This window comes from Ranitomeya variabilis, chromosome 4 (genome assembly GCF_051348905.1).
Source record: "Ranitomeya variabilis isolate aRanVar5 chromosome 4, aRanVar5.hap1, whole genome shotgun sequence".
Classification (NCBI taxonomy): Eukaryota; Metazoa; Chordata; class Amphibia; order Anura; family Dendrobatidae; genus Ranitomeya; species Ranitomeya variabilis.
Window position 1 is genome coordinate 640,271,008 of NC_135235.1, and position 21,932 is coordinate 640,292,939.

At 45.2% G+C, this 21,932-nt stretch overlaps 1 protein-coding gene across 1 annotated transcript in view; it reads left to right on the top strand.

Moving 5' to 3' along the window:
• Positions 1 to 21,932, top strand: part of LOC143768161 (uncharacterized) — an 84,050-nt gene that overhangs the window by 20,358 nt on the left and 41,760 nt on the right. Inside the window, exons 2-7 of the mRNA XM_077256850.1 lie at positions 8,496 to 8,644; positions 8,774 to 8,944; positions 9,027 to 9,150; positions 9,234 to 9,331; positions 10,826 to 10,916; positions 12,316 to 13,397. Coding sequence (XP_077112965.1) covers positions 8,567 to 8,644; positions 8,774 to 8,944; positions 9,027 to 9,150; positions 9,234 to 9,331; positions 10,826 to 10,916; positions 12,316 to 13,397 — 1,644 coding nt within the window. The 5' untranslated portion in view covers positions 8,496 to 8,566. The remainder of the gene's footprint in view (positions 1 to 8,495; positions 8,645 to 8,773; positions 8,945 to 9,026; positions 9,151 to 9,233; positions 9,332 to 10,825; positions 10,917 to 12,315; positions 13,398 to 21,932) is intronic.

Consider the following 21,932-nt stretch of genomic DNA (forward strand, 5'->3'; position numbering starts at 1 on the left):
TATTTAACATCAGGCAACACATTACTTGTAATACAACACAAGTAATCTACTATGCAACTTGCACTTGCCCAAAAATATATGTTGGGCTGACATCCAGACGTTTGGGTACCCGTACACGCGAGCATGTCCGGGACATTGTGGCTGCGGAAGCAGAAACTGAAATTTCAGTTTTAAATACTCTACCCCGCCATTTCCGTTTATTTCATAACTGCAATCCAAAACACCTTCTCGTGAGAGGCATTGAACACGTCCAATGTGGTGTTAGGGGTGGAGACATCAAACGTCTCCTGGCCCAAAAAGAATGTAAATGGATATTCACTCTCGGCACAATGGTGCCGGAGGGATTAAATGAAACTATGGGCTACTCCTCTTTTTTATAGATATTGCGTACTCTGTTTCCCTCTCCTCTTCCCCCCCTTCCTCTTGGTGTTTGACCTTTCTCCAGATATGCCATCTCCTGTTAGGTTCGGTCTCATTTTTAAGTTATGTTTTAACTATTATTTTTAATCTTCTGTTTTCTTGCCTTTCTTTTTTAGTTTCATACTTTATTGTGATCCGAATATGTAAAAACACTAAACAAATGGTTCAACATCATTTTACGCAAGTGACGATCCTCAGGAAAATTCATCCATTAATTTCATCACAGTTTCCTCTTCTTTATTATTATTATATATGATTATTAATGTCTATGTGTAAGCATTTATGTGGTCATGTTGTGAATTACCGTATATACTCGAGTATAAGCCGAGATTTTCAGCCCAAATTTTTGGGCTGAAAGTGCCCCCTCGGCTTATACTCGAGTCACGGTCGGCGGGTGAGGGGAGAGGGCGCTGAGGCATACTTACCTGCTTCCGGGGCTCCTGGCGCTCCCCCTGCCCGTCCCACGGTCTTCGGTGCCGCAGCTCTTCCCCTGTTCAGCGGTCACATGGGACCGCTCATTAGAGAAATGAATAGGCTGCTCCACCTCCCATAGGGGCGGAGCCGCATAATTCATTTCTCTAATCAGCGGTGCCGGTGACCGCTGACAGAGGAAGAGGCTGCGGCAGCGGCACCGAAGACCAGCTGTCCGGGAGAAGGAGCGGGACGCCGGGAGCAGGTAAGTATTACATATTTACCTTCCCTCGTTCCACCCGCCGGGCGCCGCTCTGTCTTCGCGTCCTCTTGTTCTGACTGTTCAGGTCAGAGGGCGCGATGATGCATATAGTGTGCGCGGCGCCCTCTGCCTGATCAGTCAGTGCGGAGAGACGCCGGGACGGGATGCTGAGGAGCTGCAAGCAAGAGAGGTGAGTATGTGTTTTGTTTTTTTTATTGCAGCAGCAGCAGCAATGGCACAGATTTATGTGGAGTATCTATGGGGCAACGGTGCAGAGCACTATATATAAGGCACAGCTTTATGTGGAGCATCTATGGGGCAACGGTGCAGAGCACTATATATAAGGCACAGCTTTATGTGGAGCATCTATGGGGCCATAATCAAAGGTGCAGAGCATTATATATGGCACAGCTATCTATGGGGCCATAATCAAAGGTGCAGAGGTAATATATAGCACAGCTATCTATGGGGCCATAATCAAAGGTGCAGAGCATTGTATATGGCACAGCTATCTATGGGGCCATAATCAAAGGTGCAGAGCATTGTATATGGCACAGCTTTCTATGGAGCATCTATGGGGCCATAATGAACTGTGCAGAGCATTATATATGGCACAGCTTTATGTGGAGCATCTATGGGGCCATAATGAACGGTGCAGAGCATTATATGTGGCACAGCTTTATGTCGAGCATCTATGGGGCCATAATGAACGGTATGGAGCATCTATTTTTAATTTTTAAATTCACCGGTAGCTGCTGCATTTTCCACCCTAGGCTTATACTCGAGTCAATAAGTTTTCCCAGTTTTTTGTGGCAAAATTAGGGGGGTCGGCTTATACTCGGGTCGGCTTATACTCGAGTATATACGTTATGTATTTGTAACTACACTATTTTTTAGTTTTCAATTGGCATTGTTGGCACTTGTTATTCATTTGCACTATTTAGATATGCACTATTAGCACAGTCTTTTAAATGAATCATGGTGGTTTTATGTCACCTTTTATGGCAATTTCACAATATTATGGCAAGCCATTATTATGTATCAGTGTCGCACTAATTTATCATTATTATTATTTTTTATTTTGGATTAATGTGCAGATTTAGCTATAATATTCTCTGTTTTTATAGAGATATTCTGTGAATTTTACAAATAAGCACGTGATTTCATATTTCCTTTTTTTTACAACATGTTCATGTAGCACAATATTGTTAATATTGTACACTTTGTATGTAATCTATTTTAATAATACCAACATGAGTTTTTCACACTTATCTATTACGTTGTTTATGTTCTGTATATATGATTGACTCATTTCCTGATGTGTTGTCCTTCTTTTCTTCGCGCACGCAGTTCCTCCTGGCCGTCAGTGCCCCTTGCGCCTCCTTGTCTCGTGTCGGGTACAATGCGGCTCGGCACCGGCCGCTGTATCCGGCATGTGCATTGGTGACGCGGGGTTGCAGCTTCGGTGCGGAGGAATTGCGTCCGCGCATGCGCGAGGGCAAGAAATACAATTGGCCTTTTCCTAGTCATCTGACCGGAACGACCGTGTATTTAAAGCCGACCTTTATTCATTTGAGACCACGCCCCCTTGAGGAAGCGAGAGTAATTCTCGCGAAACGCACGTCGGGGAGTGCGACCCGGTCCTGGTCTGAACCCAACATACTATGGGTAATTAATGCAGCGCCCCAGAGTTCTGGTCGTTGCAGTACTGTGGCTCTGCCACTAAGGGGAGCCATGGTACGTTCGATGGCACTGAAGGAGTTCCTCCAATCAGGTATCACAGACACCAATATGTTTCACAGCTGGGCCTCCGGGGGGAGCTAAGGGTGCTATTCATTAGGCCACTCCCCACCATAGTGGGTAAACTGGGGGTCAGGCAGGAAGTTAAGAGAGAACGCTGACGGGATTGAACGGAACAACACCCTGTGGCAGGGGGTGTTGTGAAGGGAGAGACTGTAGGGTCTCTGCCAGGGGTGGGATCCTGGCAGAGGCTTGGCATTGAAAGAACGTAACGGGTCCGCGCAGGCTCCTGGAAGCGGCGGGACTCAAGAAAGGACTAGAAGCGAGATAGATTGTGCTGAGTGAGAAACGAGATCAAGCAGAAGGAGAATACCAGCAGGGGTTGTGCTGAAAGAGGCAGCACCCTGCTGAGGCGCAATACCGGTGGCCGGAACGCCGAGGGAGTGGATTAGAATACAGCTTCAAGCCATACTCCAAACAGCGGCAGGACAGTCGGTCTCAGGCGGGCTGTCTACCACATATCACCTATGAAGTCTTGGGGGGCAATTGCGGGAGAGGGGCGACTCTAGGGTCCCGGAAGAACTCCAGGCCTACCTGACAAACGGGTGCCATTCCAACCTGAATACAGGGAAGGGGTGGATTACAGAGGAACATCAAATCGAGTTGTGAGGGAACTTAAGAAACAGACACAACCGTTGTGGGGTTACTTTCCGTGAGCACAGCAGGGAAGGACTACAACACATAGCGCTAGAAGGAAGGCACAGATTTCCACCTGAGAGGAGAACTCTGGAGGTGCCATTGGACCGGCCGGACTTGCGTAGCCTGGTGAACCGTGTTCCGGACTGAGGACTCAGAGATCTCCAGTAAAGAGGTAAAGAGACTGCAACCTGGTGTCCTCGTTATTTACCGCGACTTACACCCCACAACTGCACCGCTCCATCGCTACCGTTACTACCACCTATTACACCGGACGTCCCCCACTGACGGACAGGGCCACGGACCGGGTCTAGCCACCGTGACAACCCCGAGACTGAGAATTAGAGGCCCGGCTCCGGGTATCCCCTCGGCCCTGCGGTGGTGTGGGGGCGCTCCAACTTGGCGTCACGAACAGGATCTACTTAAGCCTGAAGAATCAGGTCATGTGTGCCTAGAGACTGTGATTTGTTGTGCTTGGACTGTACTTTATTGCAAGACTGTGTGCTGTGCCATTTGCCGCCAAAATCCGCCGCCATTGCAGCGCTGAGGAGAGCGCAGGAAGAGAAGAGGGGCGTGGAGTGGGCGTAGACGAGCTGGAGAGCGCGAACAGTAATGGCCGCCCAGTCTAAATATTTCTGTGCAGTGAGGACGTGTCCGTCAGCAGCAGAGATCCGCCTCCTAATCCTTAATGGGGGGCGGAGGCAGAGAAAACGAAACTGCTCACGCAGGAGAGAGCGGGAAAAAGACCAGGAAGCGACCCACGTGGAGGACGCTATGGCCAGCAGCTCCGAACCCGACAGCGGGGTTGAAGTGGAAGTCTCCCCTGACTACCCGGATGAGCCCAGCAGCCTGTCCTCCGTGGATAACACCAAATTCCTGAGAGCCGAGATGGAGGATTTATATAACCAGCTCCTCCAACTGCACGTAAGAGTCCAGGCCCCGCATCAGGTGGGACCGGCAGTGGATTCCCGGACATCGGAAGAACCAGCGGGACCTGTTGCGGAAAGTGGAATCGTACCAGTGGGTGAGTCCGCCGATCCTGCCCCACCAGCAGAGGGTGTGTTAGTGGGCCCCGTAGCAGCACCACCTCTCCCGGGGACCCATAGACTTCAGCGCCTGTTACCATGGGAGGAAGCCACGGGCATGGAACACCGTATGCGAGCCCCAATCACCCCTACTCCCTTGCCGTGTGAGGTCAGCGCGGAGCGCACGGTGTGCCGCTGGGTGAACCCTGGATCCAATCTCATGGGGTTCCCCGGGGTGGAGACCCAGAAGGGAGAAATGGTACAGGCCCTAAGCTGGGAAGAATACCAGATCCAACTAGAACAGCGGTGGCGAGAGGAAGAGGAAGCACATCAGGCTAAACGGGAGGCCTACCATCAAAAAGATTTGGCGGTCAAGGACCGGGCCCGTAAGGACCCCACCACTCACCAGGCCCCGCGCAGGCAGGGCATCGTCACCATCTTTAAACTCCAAGGAGGCTGGGGCTTCATTAAAGAACCGGGGCTATATGCGGAGGTCTTTGTCAACCGACGGGATGTCGAGTCACACCTTAGAGAGGGTCACCCCGATCGAGACCTCTATCCGGGAGACAGTGTTACTTACACCCGGCATCTTGGGGAAAAGGGGTGGTTCGCTCTGAACGTCTACAAGAAAGAGAAACCAGCCCCTGTGGCCAAAGTGCCGCCGTGTGACCGATCTGTAACCACCCTGGTCGGCCCCACCTGCCTGACCACAGAACTTGCGATCTGCCACCCGATCGCCGCCACCACCGTCGTGCCTAAGGAGGTGCCCCTTCGAGTGACCGATGTTCCGGATGTACCAGCACAGAGAGAAGTGGGGACACAGACCTTGATCGCCGCGCACGACCTGGTCGTGCAACAGACCCGAACCCATGGGGTGTATCTGGCAGTGGGAGTGGACCTGAAACCTGAATTGCAGGGGTCCGCCCGCCAGGTGGCGCCTCATGGAAACTTCTGAAAGAAGAGTAAGATTTCGCTTTGTGAAAATGTAAATAGTTACTGTTTGTTCTTTTAAAGTTGCTGCTAAACCTGTCCAGGGTTAATGGATCCCTTTGTTGACCTGGGATCCCCTTTGTTTGTTTTTTTCTTTTTCTTGAAGTTTTTGCACAAAAGTTTAAAGAACTGCAGAAATCATGGACTGTGCATGATTCGAACTTCCTTTGTAAATAGTTTGCACCTTCTTAAAGGTGCTCCCTACTGGTTTTAGCCAAAGACACTTTGCGAAGATATTTGCCCTATTGGTTTGAGCCAAAGACACTTTGTGAAGATACCTTTCCTACCGGTTCTAGTTAAAGACACTTTGCGAAGATACCATACCGGAACCTTTGCATGGACTGGTAGGCTGAGAAAACGAGCTACCTCAGAAAGACTTGGTCCCCTCTTAAAGGGGATGTGAGAAACTGAACTTGAGAGAGATACTGTTGCAGAACAGTAATGCCATAATGATGCTTTGAAAAGAAATGTAACTGTTTTACATGCTAAGTTATATGTGTTGAATTTGTTGAAATGTGAAATCTAAATAATGTTTTGCAGAAAGAAAAGATGCAGAGAGCCCGTAGGGGTAGAGATAGAGATCTGCATAGCTGAAAGTAAGGAAGTAATAATGAAGGTGAGGATAGAAGGTAAACCCCGCGTCCCCATTGAAAGTTACTTTGTTACTAAGGACAGAGAGTGAACCCGTAGGGGTTAGAGAGTGAGTCCTTAAAGGAGCCGAGTAGAGCGGGCTCAGAGTTCTTTAAACGAAAGGAATGTTATGTCTATACTATGTATAGTAGCGAAAGGCAGTAGGCCCTGGATGAACAGGGCGGTCCTGTAAAAGAAAGGAGAGGCAGTAGGTCTGGTGCCATAGGGACAGGCGGTCCTGCAGGTTCAAAGTAGGAGAATGTGAAGTTACCTTACCCTGTAATGTGATTATAGGAAGGCCTTTGGTAAACTAAGAGTGTATGTTTCTTAAAGGCAATGTTAACTTATTGTTCCAGAATTTGCACTAAGTAGAATACCCGGTTGGGTAACAGGAGTTATGCATAGCCTGTAATTTATAATGTTGACCATGTTTGTAACGTTAAAAGTGTCCTCACCTCCCATAAAGGGAAGCCTGTTCAAGTATACTTATCGTTTGCACTCAACAAAATTGTATGTCTTTTTGCTAATCTGTATTGTTGTTTTTCTTCCCAGTCCCGGAGTACTGTGTTTAACCAGGGGGGAGTGCAGCGCCCCAGAGTTCTGGTCGTTGCAGTACTGTGGCTCTGCCACTAAGGGGAGCCATGGTACGTTCGATGGCACTGAAGGAGTTCCTCCAATCAGGTATCACAGACACCAATATGTTTCACAGCTGGGCCTCCGGGGGGAGCTAAGGGTGCTATTCATTAGGCCACTCCCCACCATAGTGGGTAAACTGGGGGTCAGGCAGGAAGTTAAGAGAGAACGCTGACGGGATTGAACGGAACAACACCCTGTGGCAGGGGGTGTTGTGAAGGGAGAGACTGTAGGGTCTCTGCCAAGGGTGGGATCCTGGCAGAGGCTTGGCATTGAAAGAACGTAACGGGTCCGCGCAGGCTCCTGGAAGCGGCGGGACTCAAGAAAGGACTAGAAGCGAGATAGATTGTGCTGAGTGAGAAACGAGATCAAGCAGAAGGAGAATACCAGCAGGGGTTGTGCTGAAAGAGGCAGCACCCTGCTGAGGCGCAATACCGGTGGCCGGAACGCCGAGGGAGTGGATTAGAATACAGCTTCAAGCCATACTCCAAACAGCGGCAGGACAGTCGGTCTCAGGCGGGCTGTCTACCACATATCACCTATGAAGTCTTGGGGGGCAATTGCGGGAGAGGGGCGACTCTAGGGTCCCGGAAGAACTCCAGGCCTACCTGACAAACGGGTGCCATTCCAACCTGAATACAGGGAAGGGGTGGATTACAGAGGAACATCAAATCGAGTTGTGAGGGAACTTAAGAAACAGACACAACCGTTGTGGGGTTACTTTCCATGAGCACAGCAGGGAAGGACTACAACACATAGCGCTAGAAGGAAGGCACAGATTTCCACCTGAGAGGAGAACTCTGGAGGTGCCATTGGACCGGCCGGACTTGCGTAGCCTGGTGAACCGTGTTCCGGACTGAGGACTCAGAGATCTCCAGTAAAGAGGTAAAGAGACTGCAACCTGGTGTCCTCGTTATTTACCGCGACTTACACCCCACAACTGCACCGCTCCATCGCTACCGTTACTACCACCTATTACACCGGACGTCCCCCACTGACGGACAGGGCCACGGACCGGGTCTAGCCACCGTGACAACCCCGAGACTGAGAATTAGAGGCCCGGCTCCGGGTATCCCCTCGGCCCTGCGGTGGTGTGGGGGCGCTCCATTAACCTCTTACTTCTTTATTGCTTTTTGGGCGGCAATCTTTATTAATACATGTGGCAATTTGGTTTACAATATCTGTACTAACAGAGGGGTGGAAAACTCTTGCCTTACTTATATATGTGTAGTAATGGCTATTTCTATGCCACCAGCCATGGCCATGTTTTAGTTATATTATTGATAGCCGCTCCTATCAGCCGAGGGCTGTGACCGCTGTGCGTTTGCACCTATTGGGATCACACTGTTCTTCTATATCCATGTCAAATATTTATATTATGTGATATATTTATTTTTCTTGTAATTTTTTGTAACTAATAAAAAATATTTTTATACAAAAAAACTCTAGTTCTCCTAAAATTAATCATAGCCCCTAGAACTCTTTGTAGGGTCTGCCGAAAAAATGCTCGGATTTCTCATTAACTTCCATTATACTTGTTACTCGAAACAAGCACTAGAGCATTACAATTTGCTTGGTTCGAGTAACAAGCATCCAATCATTTTAGTCCTCACTCATCTCTACTAATAATTGTATTATTACATGGGATTCTTTATGATGTTACATCTGCTCATCTTCTCCATATTCAGGTCCCTACAATATCGAATTCTCTCAGTGGAGATTTTCTATATAAGAGAATTTCCAAATTGACCTGTGAAGAATGGACAGGAACAGGGAAAAGATGGCAGAGAGGATATTACACCTCACCCTAGAGATCCTCTTCCGGCTTACTGGAGAGGTGAGAGATTCTGATGACGTCACATTACATCATTCTTATCTATGGGAATAACAAATGAACAGAACTGGAGAGGTGAGGACTCTGGGAATGTCTGTAGTGAGGTTTATTAATGTGTCTCTCCATAACCAGGATTATACAGTAGTGAAGAAGACCTCTAGTGAACACTGTCAGGACCCTGTGTCTGAGGGATGGGGAAGACCCCTGAGCCCAATCATTGGACTGCCACCTCACCCGCTAATACATAAGGACCAGACGATACTAGAACTCACCTACAAGATGACTGAGCTGCTGTCTGGAGAGGTGACACTGCTGGGAATTCTGTGACATTATACAGTAATGTTATTAAGAGATCTGCGGATGACCGTGTGATTGCATGTGTCAGGTTCCTATAAGGTGTCAGGATGTCACCGTCTACTTCTCCATGGAGGAGTGGGAGTATTTAGAAGCACACAAAGATCAGTACAAGGACTTCATGATGGAGGTTCCCCGGCCCCTCACATCACCAGGTAATAGACAGGACTAAATACACACTGCCTATAATTATCTGTATGTAAAGAAAGAATTCACTCCCTGTATGTGTTTCCTCTAGTTCTTTCCAGTAAGAGGACAACACCAGAGAGATGTCCCCATCCTCTTCTTCCACAATACTGTAAGCAAGAAAATCCCAATGTTCCTGAAGACCATCAGGTAGATGGAGAGAAGGTGTCATGAGGTCTCCCCTATGATGTTTAGAAGGCTGTGAAGATCTTGTGCTCAGTCTTGTTTTATCCATCAATATTCTATACAGAACGACCAATTTATTAGAAATATCAGTCCATTCTTAGTTGAAACCTTCCTGTACAATGGACACAGGACTCCAGAGTCAAGCATAAAATTACAAGATCAGTTTTCAATGTGAATTCACACTGGAATGGGAAGATTGAGTTACTTCGACAGTGCATGCTAATTGATAATATATTAACCCAGACATTTCTTCAATAATTGCCATTTGCCCTTTTACGTGCAATGTCTAGAATATACTGAGAATGTTGTGATTGAAGAAAAGCATCCAATGTAAGAGGATCTTGTGCACATAAACAACTTGTCGAGGAAGATATCAAGAACCATTCTTAGGAACAGGTTGCGTAAATTGCAGCTAAACAAAGCAACTAACTTGTCCAAATTCACTAGGTGTTGATTCACATAAATGGGCTATAGCATCTGATGACAAGTGCCAGTGCCATTGCTGTCTAAAGGAAAAAAAAAGAAAACTTAATAGGAGAAAAGAGAGGAAAGGTTATTATTATTGAGCAGCGGAAAAACATTGGTCACATGAATTCAGATTTATGTTGCACTGTCCTGATGAGAGTGTGAGAATTTGGCACAAACAGCATGTTTCCATGTATTCTTTAGTTTCAGGTAACAACATGTCAGACTGTTGGAGGTGGAGTAATTTTGCAGGGAATGTTTTCATGGCTCTTACTTGGTCCTCTGATAACTGTTGATGGATGTTTGTACACTGGAGTTTAATTAACCATTTTTGGCCTACTGAGTTCATCACTTCATATTAACCGACGTTTACCCTATGTAGAAGGACAGTGCACCATGCCACATTGGTCACATAGTCATGGATTGCTTCCAAGAACATGACAGTGTTGTTTTTCCTGTTTCGTTGGCCTTCACAGTCCCCAGATTATAATGCCATAGAGCATTTCTGGAAGAAGGTAGAGCGGTTTGTTCAGAGTGTATCAGACTCTCCTTCTAGTTTGCATCATGTATAAGAAGTCATCATATCAGTGCGGGCCAATATTCATACGGAATTATTTCAACACCTAGTACAATTTAAGAGTCAATCAATAGCTGAGATTCTGAAGGTCAGAAGAGGTCCAATACAATACTATATACTTGTCTCTAGTAAAGCGACCATTCATTGTATGTTTTTTACTTGGTGGAGATGACAGGATAAAACTGATCATAGACATTAGATGTCAGGATCTTCTCACAATCTCTGGTTATGGAGAATACTGGTTACAATTAGGAGCCGCCAGGTTGAATTTATGCAGGAGACCTACAGCTATATGATAACTACTGCTGCCAAGGCATTTTTGATCATTATGTTCATTTATGATCTTTTACATTTTACGTTGTTCAAAATCATTTAACATGACTTCTCCATCTGTGACCTGTAAATATTTGTTTTAGGGTGAAGATCTGACGTATAATAATACTACAGAGATGTGCGTGAGGGGTGTTGAGCGTTGTAAGGAGAAGATTCCTGCAGATGATGACTCCGGTGAGTATTGACCACTAGATGTCAAGAGAAGTCAAATTTTTTCTCGATCACTGGCTTGTAGAATTCTGTGTTACATTTTTTAGGTTCGCATGGCATTTTTTTCATGTGGATTTTACTCAGAAAAGTTCCTTTTTTAAAGAAAAATTTCTTGCACTGTTCTGTATGGAGATACTTAGGCATTAACAGTACTGTCTAACATGAACGTTGTGCTCAGTGGCTGTCTCTAAATATAGTTTTGAAGCTTGTTCTTTTCACAGATTCTAATTCAGGACCAATGAGAAACGGAGATAAAAACATTACCGACTAACCACAGGATGCACTGTCATATATGAGAATTTTCTCAGCATAAAAACCTCAATAGCATTCTTCTTTATATGCAAAATATACTGGTGTCTACAGATACGTCTCTATGCACTGGTACAATATACGTGTAAAAACTTACGAGAGTTACTGTTAGTTTTAAAGCTCCTAAACAATTACAATAAATATAAACATACATTGAACATATTATTAGTCATCCGTAAAAGACGTGAATAAATATGGCACAATTGCTTTTATATCGCTCACTTTTTAGAGTGATAAAAACTCATAATTCAGAACTTTTTCCCTTTCAGTAAAATGGCACATAACTGAATCCAAATGGACTCCATAATAATCAATGGGGCCACTCTACATCCATCTGCTTCAATTGTGAAACAGATCAGTTTTGAACATAAATTCTGATTGTTTCTAAAATGGAACAGACAAACAAAACTCCAGAATCCAAATGTGAACACAGCCTATGGCTTTTTATATATGAGAAAAAAGATGTCAGATAGATAAAAAAAAACCTGAAACATAGATCAAAAATGGATCCATCACATTGAAAAGTCAGTAAGTTTTTATATATAATTTTAAAAAAGTATATCTGAATGAGGATTAAGATACTCCAGTGAATATATAACTGTATATAATTGGTGACAGGCACAAGGAAACATGAACCTATAGAAAAGACGGCTTCAGAAGAGCTGTGAACAATTGAAACAGCACAACCTGGTGGCGTAATTTAATTTAATTGTCTCTGCTTTGTAATCCGCTATCTTACGCATGACGTCTGAAATATACACTTTCACATAACCCTGGCCTTTTAGGCCCTTGTGCAAATCATATGGAGGAACTCCAATAAATTAACTTTTACAAGTTTATTTCAAAATTGCAAAGTAAGATATGAAAAATGCACCGTATTGTAATTATAATTGTTTGCAAAAAGTAAGCTACTGGGCCTAAAAGGCCAGGGTTATGCATTCTAGGGTTAATAATCGAATTGCATTAAAATGTGTAAGGAAATATTATAAAATATATGAAATACAGTATTTTCCAGGCTGTTATTAAAAAAAAAAATCTGTTTAATTCTTGGCAGATGATTGTACCAAGAGTCCAGGGGGATTTCTGATATTTTCAGATATCATAGCAGAAGATCATGGTATTATACCAGATACATGTGAAGAAAATGCCATTATCCCAGATAAGCCTCAAGTCCTTCAAAGAAAAAATATTTCATCTAATCCTTTTCAACAAGTCATTTCTTCTGCTTCATCAAACACTGATATGCTAAACAAAAGTCACAGCAGGACTGCTGAACATCAAATGGCTCACATTACAGAGAAGCCATTTTCATGTTCAGAATGTGGGAAATGTTATAGTGAGAAATACCAACTTGTGACACATCAGAGAATTCACACAGGGGGTAAGCCATTTTCATGTTTGGAATGTGGGAAATGTTTTAAGTGGAATACAAATCTTATTATACATCAGAGAATTCATACAGGGGAGAAGCCATACTGTTGTTCGGAATGTGGTAAATGTTTTACAGAGAAAACAAATCTTTTTAAACATCAGAATATTCACACAGGGGAGAAGGCATTTTCATGTTCAGAATGTGGGAAATGTTTTACAGAGAAAACAAATCTTGTTAAACATCAAAAAATTCACACAGGGGAGAAGCCATTTTCATGTTTGGAATGTGGAAAATGTTTTAAAGAGAAAGCAAATCTTGTTATTCATCAGAGAATTCACACAGGGGAGATGCCATATTCTTGTTCACAATGTGGGAAATGCTTTACAGAGAAAACAAATCTTGTTATACATCAGAGAAGTCACACAGGAGAGAAGCCGTTCTCATGTTCAGAATGTGGGAAATGTTTCACAAAGAAAACAAATCTTGTTACACATCAGAGAACTCACACTAAGGAGAAGCCATTTTCATGTTCACAATGTGGGAAATGTTTTAATCAGAAATCAAATCTTGTTACACATCAGAGAATTCACACAGGGGAGAAGCCATTTTCATGTTCAGAATGTGGGAAGTGTTTTATAAATAAACCATCCCTTGTTTCACATCTTAAAATTCACACAGGAAAGAAGCCATTTTCATGTTCAGAATGTGGGAAGTGTTTTAATCAAAAGTCAAATGTTATTAGACATCAAAGAACTCACACAGGGAAGTAGCCATTTTCTTTTTTGTACAATTTAATTGACAAATATGTACAAGAATAAACTTTATAGTCAAGTAAAGACACATGTCTACAAGAGAAGGGGAATGTTAGTTATGTAGAGCACTAAATGATCATTAAAAAATATATACAATTACCTTTTGTTATGGAAGAGCAACTAATATCCAAATAATACACCTGAAGCTATTATTAAATTGGGTCACATTGCCTACGCGCTGTCAGGATTCAAACCCAGCAGCTCCTGTGCATGAGACAGCAGCTCTTCCCTCTGAGCTATTCAGCTCGATTGACAGCTCTGTGCTAACCCAAATATTTATACCTATGTTGTTGCTGATGTCTCCACCCTGAGTTCATGTTGGTCACCACCCTGAGTTTCTGATTGTCTCCATCCTTATTGAACATCCTATTTAAACCTGGCTTTGCTCTCCTTTCCTTGTGTGATTATTGAGCTGCCAGCCACTAGTCAAGCTCCCTTCCACCTGCTGCTTCTTCAAACGATATTGCTGCTCCAGATATCGACCTCTGGCTTCCTCGACTATGATTCCTGCTTATTCCTTCAAACGACATTGCTGTTCCTGTGTACTGAATCCTTGGCTCAGGTGCTGTCATGGAAAATATTACTTTCCAGCTTTTAAACTTGTGGGGGGGGGATGTGTTGTGGCTAATACACTGAAGTAGCACCATAAGTGTTTATCTTTAGTGTACCACCCACTACAATACCCCTTTGATTTTATCCACACAGTATGATGCCCTCACACTACCCTCTAGCCAGTATGATGCATCCATAGATCTTTCCCCTACAGTATTCACCACATGCACATTATGATGCCCCTGATGGATTATTCCCCCATACAGTATGATGCTCCCACAGTGGATGCTAATAATGAAAATAATTATTGTATATCTATTATTTAATTTGCTTGTTATTCAATTAATATGTTCTTTCTAGTGTATATTGTGATACAGTGACCCCTGTAACAGGTAGGGGGCGCTGCATGGTCTCCCTGGTATGTGCACGGAGTCGTATTGAGGCCATGAGAATCGACCTGCAGTGATGTCAGGATCACGTGACCAGCCCAGGTGATCCATTACTGTGGGTGTGCTTACGGGTACATAATGTGGCCAGGGTGTGGGTCACGTGGTTCCTGTGTGGTTCCAGTGTTTGGATCTGTTAGGTCCAAGTGCAAGGTCCTGGAAGCCTGTGTTGGAAGACCTGGGAGGAGGCTTCCTGGAAAGCACATGGTTTGGACCTGGTGGCCTGTGGTGTTGGACTAAGTCCTGAATAACACCCAGACAGGCCACATGCCTCTGTGGTTGGACGGTCCCAGGTGGGATGGACGTTCTGAAGACCACAGTGTGATCATGGTCCCGGACAGTCTGTGTTAGAAGCTCCTGTGAGTGGAGTCTTCTTGGAGCACCTGAGAGACTGGGGATCTGGATGATCGTTGATCGGTGTTGGGGAAGCTACCGGCCTTCGGTGGCTCTGGACTGACTGAGGTGTGCCGGCCAGGCAAGTTGGTGAACCCCGTAAGGCAGTTTCCCCAGGAGAGAGGACTGACCAGGAGTCAGCAGACGGAGCAGGAGCTCCCATAAGGTATCTCCATGAATTATTGGTGCTTGTAACATGAACTGTATGGTAACCCACGGCAACTGGTCAGGGAGGACCAGCGTGTTTAGTTACCACAGAATAAGGGCCTGAAACCTGAAGTGATGTCCGGGTTCAGTATGTAAATGGACTGCTCATGGTATGGTTTATGAGGCATAATAAACCGTATGGACTGTTCTGTTTTAAAAACCCGTGCCCGTGTGCTGAATATCGCGGCCAAGCGAGTGTCCCCCAACACACTCAGTAGGAATAGTCTTACAATATATATATATATATATATATATATATATATATATATATATATATATAAGCTACGTTGTACTTTTCTCTGTTGAACTGTGAAAATGTTTTGATAAGAATGACTTATTGTCTGTGACAAACATTGTTGACTGATGAGAAGAGTGGGTTTTTTATACACCAATTAATTGTTGCTAATGTGCAAAATATTTTGGTTTCAGCGAGTTCAGAGACCTCACAGCTGTGAGAATTTTGATTTAAAGGGAACCTGTTAACTGACTCCAAACCTGACTGACTGTCCAAACCATTGGCAGTATGAATCAAAGCCTGACTCTTCAATTTCAGCCAGGTATTTTTTTTTTCTCTGAAATTCTCTGCCATTTCAGAGAAAACATACTTTAAAGATCTCCCTGGAGACAAGACTAGTCCAGCTTTGCCTCTGTCCAGCTTCTCCCAGCTCTGCTCCAGGTGATTGATAGGTTTCTCCCATAGTCACCCTCTGCTAGATTTTCCCAGAGCTGTTAGAAGTGATTGACAGGTCTCTCACTATGGGAGAGAATTGTCAATCACCTGTCATTGGGAAAATCTGGCCAGGGGCAGAGCCTGACTAGTCTCATCTCTTGCTACGGTCATCAGGTGGATTTTTAAAGTATATTTTCTCTGAAATTGAAGAGCATTTCAGAGAAAAATATGCCGGGCTGCAATTATACAGCTTGGCTCTAATTCATGCTGACTGCAGTTTGGGCACCATGAATCAGGTGACAGGTTCCCTTTTAAACACTGTAGGCTTTAGGCAGCAAAGTAGACTACTCTCCATAGACAGTTATTTCTTTTCATCTCTTCCTTTATCCTATCCCTTTATAATTGTAACTCTTATTCTAAATAAATTTATTTTTCTACAAATCGCTTGTGAAAATCAGGTCTTTGCTAGCAGAGCAACTTTCCATATCAATGCCCACCCTAAGTTCCATCTCACACAATATGATTCTTTACACAGTACCTTCACGCACATATAGACCCCACAGTGCTACTCAAAATTTATGATTCCCACACAGTGCCACACAATACATTATAAGACCACCACAGTGCTCCTACTTCAGTATGAGGCCTCCACAGTGCCTGTTAAATATGCTTATTTTGAACATTTATTTAATCAAGACTATTCACCAGGTGCATTACTCTTAAAGAAAATGTCATGATATTCTCATAAAAAAGGTAGTGGTTTATTGAATTGTCCACAGAAAAACCACAATTTAGTGAAACATAAAAATAGATGAAATAGTTACGAACAGATTGTCCATGTGTAGATATCAGCACTTGATACTCATCTTTCCCGAAGTTTGAATGGTAAAAGCCGTCTGTGTGAAGTCTGAAGGTCATGATGGCTACCAGCTAACAGCTGTTGCTTCCTTGAGTGACTTGTCTGATGTCCATAGAGAATGATGGTAAAGGCAGGAGGTGACAGTCCCACGTGACAAAAGCCCCCACACCCTCCTAAGAGACATTTATATATGTTTTCTACAGACCACGTGTTCTCTGTATATGGTGTTGACTCATACTCTGAGCTTTATACACAGAAATAGCTCTTTGTAATGTCAGCAAGAAGCAATGTGCTCAGTACAGGATTGAGATTAAGAATAATTCAATTAATTAATATTTAACAATTCCCCCTTTTGAGGGTGACAGACATTGATTGGAACCCTCAAATAAAATATATTAATAAGATCTTCTTTCTTCTTTCCTTCTTCTTTGGCAAAATAGTTTAGTGTTCATAATAATATAAATAATAATAATAATATTGTTATACGTACTCAATAATATAATGATATGTAAATTCATGTTATGGTAAGCCGTGACTAATATTCATATAAAATTTATATATATACTTCCCTATATCTACTTGAAGCATCTCCGGTCTGATCATCATCTGATGTCATCTGGTCTTCATCTTGATGTCTTCTTCTTGGTTCTTTTTAAAACAATCTTTATTATAATTCTTTTGAAATAGATGATAGCATGTAGATATTGTAGAGACTGTGTCATGTGTCAAAGTCCATAGATTCAAATGTTGATAAGAAAACAAAGTTCATAGATGAAATGTAGCTTTAATATCTGTGCAGTGTCACCTTTAGAGACCTGAACTTACATTGGTTCGCCTTGGAAATCATCTGGAATTCTTCCATATCATCCGCATTGGTCTTGGAACAGGTGTGACGTCTTTGGTCATCAAAGCAAGGGTTACATTGACTCTTCCTTGCTAAACATAGCACCATAACCAGTCTTTAGTGCACAGGACACATGTCAGGGTTGTAACGTCCTGACCATTACCTGATTGTTCACCAGCTTTCATGGAAGTCTTACAGGTGATAGGAAACCACTGGAACGTAATAACACAGTTCATCTTAGCATCATAGGATCATCGTCCCAATTGTGATTGTCAGTTTAGATACTGTACTCATACTTGTCAGTGATGGATGCTGTAGTTGTGAGTGGTGACATGAATTGTATTTGACACAGTCTATTATTATTGAGAAATCATGGCATTGTTACCTTGTGGAAGTTCTGGATAACGGCTTTTTATCGGTCGTCCATGACAGCACTACAGAGAGAGGGGATCCGCCCTTCAGGAACAGGAAACCTACAGATACATAAGGGCGGCACCTCTCCCACGCATCAGTTGGTTTCCTGTTCCTGGAGGACAGGATTCCCTTCAGATACAATTTCATTCACCTATCAATACCCAGGCCGGCTGTCCGACCCAGGTAGCGAGGGGGTCTCCTACCTCGGGTAGTGCGGGTCCCTGGAAGCGCCACGGTGGGTCCGGGTAGGACTCCACAACAGTGAGCGGTGCAGAGTGGAGCGGCGTCCGGAGGAGGTCCGTCCCCAGTGGCCAGCGAGGTGAGTATGTCCCCCCGGGGTCCGTTTACCCCCCTGGACCTCGGTCTTCCCCGCCTCTGGTCCCCGTCGGTGCGGTGCAGCGTCCTGTGCCCTCCTTTCAGTTCGGGGGGCGGGGCCGGAGCCGGGGGTCGGACGCCGGCTTCTGCCGCTATCGCTGCTGTGCTGCGGCCGCAGGCGGCGATGGTATAGCGGCGGGCGGCTGGGTAGTCCGGCGGCGCCGTTCCCCGGCTTCCGGGTGCATCCCTGAGCTCACTGCCCGATACCGGAGTTGACGCGCAGGGAGTGGGGCCAGGACCGGAAACCAAACACCGGCTTTTTGCTAAGAACGCCGCTGTCCTGCATGCAGCGGGGGCAGGGGGGAGCGATTGGAGGCGGAGGGGGGTGGAGCAGGGATCTGCGAGTGGGGGGTGGATTTGGCCACGCACCTACACATGTTCCGGATCCGGGGGAAGGGCTATATATAGCCAAACAGAACGCTGCAGGGCTGCTTGTGAGCCCATCTGCAGCTATGGATGAGCCGGAAGCTACCGTCGGTCTGCTTGAGCAGGAGCAGGACAGATCCTCTGAGAGGTCCCTTGCGAACCCCCAGCCGAAGACCCGCGGACGCAGTGATCAGCCCAGTCGCAGATCTAAACAGAAGGATCTGGACCAACCCCCCAGTAATGCGGTACCTACCGCTACTGCCTGGGTTAGAGATCTTCGTGAATGAACCCTGATGCAGTCTTTTCCTATGTTTATTTCCGCAGGGGAAAAAATGCGCTGGTAAGGTAAAAAACAAGGAGTGCGCGCTATGCGCTTGCCCTTTGCCAGACGCCTACCCTAAGAGACTTTGTCAGTCGTGTGTGCGGCAGACGGTAGGGAATAGATTGATGGGAACACTGATAGCGGTAGCACCGGATAAATTACATAGCCTTTTTCTCCGCTCCCATAGGTGGCGGAAGAGTCTCCTGATTTTACGTCAAATCTTCGGGAGATTATCAGGAAGGAGGTGAAAGATTCCCTGAAATCCCTGTCCGGGGGGAGCCTTCCAAAAGAAGATTCGGATACGTCCGTTGGCCCTAGAAGAGAGAATGATTCAGACACCTCTGTCTCCTCCGCGTCCTCTTCGGAAGAGGATTCTAATCGTTTCTGTTTCCCGTTGGACCAGATGGACAAACTGATTAAATCAGTTAGATCCACCATGGGGGTGGCTGACGAAAGGCCAGAACTTTCAGCGCAGGACCTAATGTTTGGCGGTCTAGACCCAAAAAAGCGTAGGTCATTTCCACTTAATGACAAGGTTCAGAACCTTATCAAAAGGGAATGGAAAAAGCCAGAGAAAAAAGGTTCCTTTCCACCGGCCTTTAAACGTAGATATCCCTTTGAGGACCCCCTGGTGAACACATGGGACAAGGCACCAAAATTGGACGCAGCGGTGGCTAAAGCGTCTAAGAAATCATCTATTCCCTTTGACGACATGGCTTCCCTAAAGGATCCTCTCGATAAGAAGGCTGACTCATTTCTTAAAGGGACATGGGAGATGTCGGCGGGTGCCCTGAGACCCGCAGTAACTGCGACATGGGCAGCCAGATCAATCTGGCTGGATCAACTAGGGTCCAAATTGGAAGAGGGAGTCTCCAGAGATTCTATGTTAAAATTCCTGCCAACAATTCAGAATGCCGCTGCCTTTCTCGCGGACGCATCTGCAGATTCTGCAAGAATGGCGGCTAGAGCGGCAGGATTATCAAACGCAGGACGCAGGGCCCTATGGCTGAAATGTTGGCCGAGTGACCTTCAATCCAGATCCCGTCTGTGCTCTATCCCATGCGAAGGGGAATACCTGTTCGGTCCAGTCCTGTTGTGGATTCTGTTTTTGGGCTCCCTCTGGTGGTTACAGCTGGTACTGGGTGACTTTGGTGGGTTGCGGTCTCTGGTTTCCACCTGTCCATCAGAGGCTGGGTGTTTCCTATTTAACCTGGCTTTCCTGTCATTCCCTTGCCGGCTATCAATGTATCAGTGTGTCTCTGTTACCTTTGCTACCTGCTCCTAGGCCTTCAAGACAAGCTAAGTCTGGATTTCCCTGTTTCATGTTTGCTTTCATGTTTTTAGTCCAGCTTGCAGATATGTAATTCTCTGCTGCTGGTTGCTCTAGTGGGCTGAAATTACCACTCACGTACCATGAGTTGGCACATGAGTTCAAGTAATTTCAGGATGGTATTTTGAAGGGTTTTAAGCTGACCGCGCAGTTCACCTTTTGTATCCTCTGCTATCTAGCTTAAGCGGGCCTCATTTTGCTGAATCTGTTTTCATAACTACGTTTGTGCTTTCCTCTCATTTCACCGTCATTATATGTGGGGGGCTGCTATTTCTGTGGGAATATTTCTCTGGAGGCAAGATAGGTCTGTGATTCTTCTGATAGGGGTAGCTAGATCTCCGGCTGGCGCGAGACGTCTAGAGTCCCCCCAGGAACGTTCCCCGGCTGCTGTTAGTTGAGTGTTGAGTGTCATGATCTCTGCAGGCAGAGATCATAGCAAGCCTATAGAGGGACAAGCTCTCGGAAGATGGAACTATACTGACCATGAACTAAGCCTGCCGCGCAACTAGAAATAGCCAGGTAGCATTTCCTATTTATCGCTAGATGCCCAGCTCTGGCCTAAGACCTAAATAGCTAGCAGAGGGAAATATAAGACCTGGCTCACCTCTAGAGAAATATTCCAAAGAAGACAGTAGCCCCCCACATATAATGACGGTGAGTTCAGATGAAACAACAAACGCAGCAGGAAAATAGTCTTAGCAAATTTGAGGTCCGCTTACTAGATAGCAGAAGACAGATAGTATACTTTCATGGTCAGCAGAAAAACACTAACAAAACACCATCCAGAGATTACCTTAAACTCTGGCATTAACTCATAACGCCAGAGTAGCAATCCCTGATCAACGAGAGCTTTCCAGACACAGTAACAAAACTTCAGCTGTGAACTGGAACAAATAGGCAAAACAAAACATGGACAAAAGTCCAACTTATCTAGTAGTTGTCTAGAAGCAGGAACAAGCACTGAGAGGCATCAGATAACATTGTTGACCGGCAAGAAACCACCAGAGAAATGAGCTTAAATAGCGACACCCACTACTGATGGAACCAGGTGAAACAGGAAAGAGGATGACAAGTCCAATTCCACAAGCGGCCACCGGGGGAGCCCAGAATCCAAATTCACAACAGTACCCCCCCCTCAAGGAGGGGGCACCGAACCCTCACCAGATCCACCAGGGCGACCAGGATGAGCCCTATGGAAGGCACGAACAAGATCAGAAGCATGAACATCAGATGCATTGACCCAAGAATTATCCTCCTGGCCGTAACCCTTCCAGTTGACCAGATACTGGAGTCTCCGTCTGGAAACACGAGAGTCCAAAATTTTCTCCACAACGTACTCCAACTCACCCTCAACCAACACCGGAGCAGGAGGCTCAACTGAAGGTACAACAGGTACCTCATACCTGCGCAATAACGACCGATGAAAAACGTTATGAATGGAAAAGGACGCAGGGAGGTCCAAACGGAAAGAAACAGGATTAAGAATCTCCAATATTCTATAAGGGCCGATGAACCGAGGTTTAAACTTAGGAGAAGAGACCCTCATAGGGACAAAACGAGAAGACAACCACACCAAATCTCCAACACAAAGCCGAGAACCAACACGACGATGACGGTTGGCAAAACGCTGAGTCTTCTCCTGGGACAACTTCAAATTGTCCATAACCTGCCCCCAGATGTGATGCAATCTCTCCACCACCGCATCCACT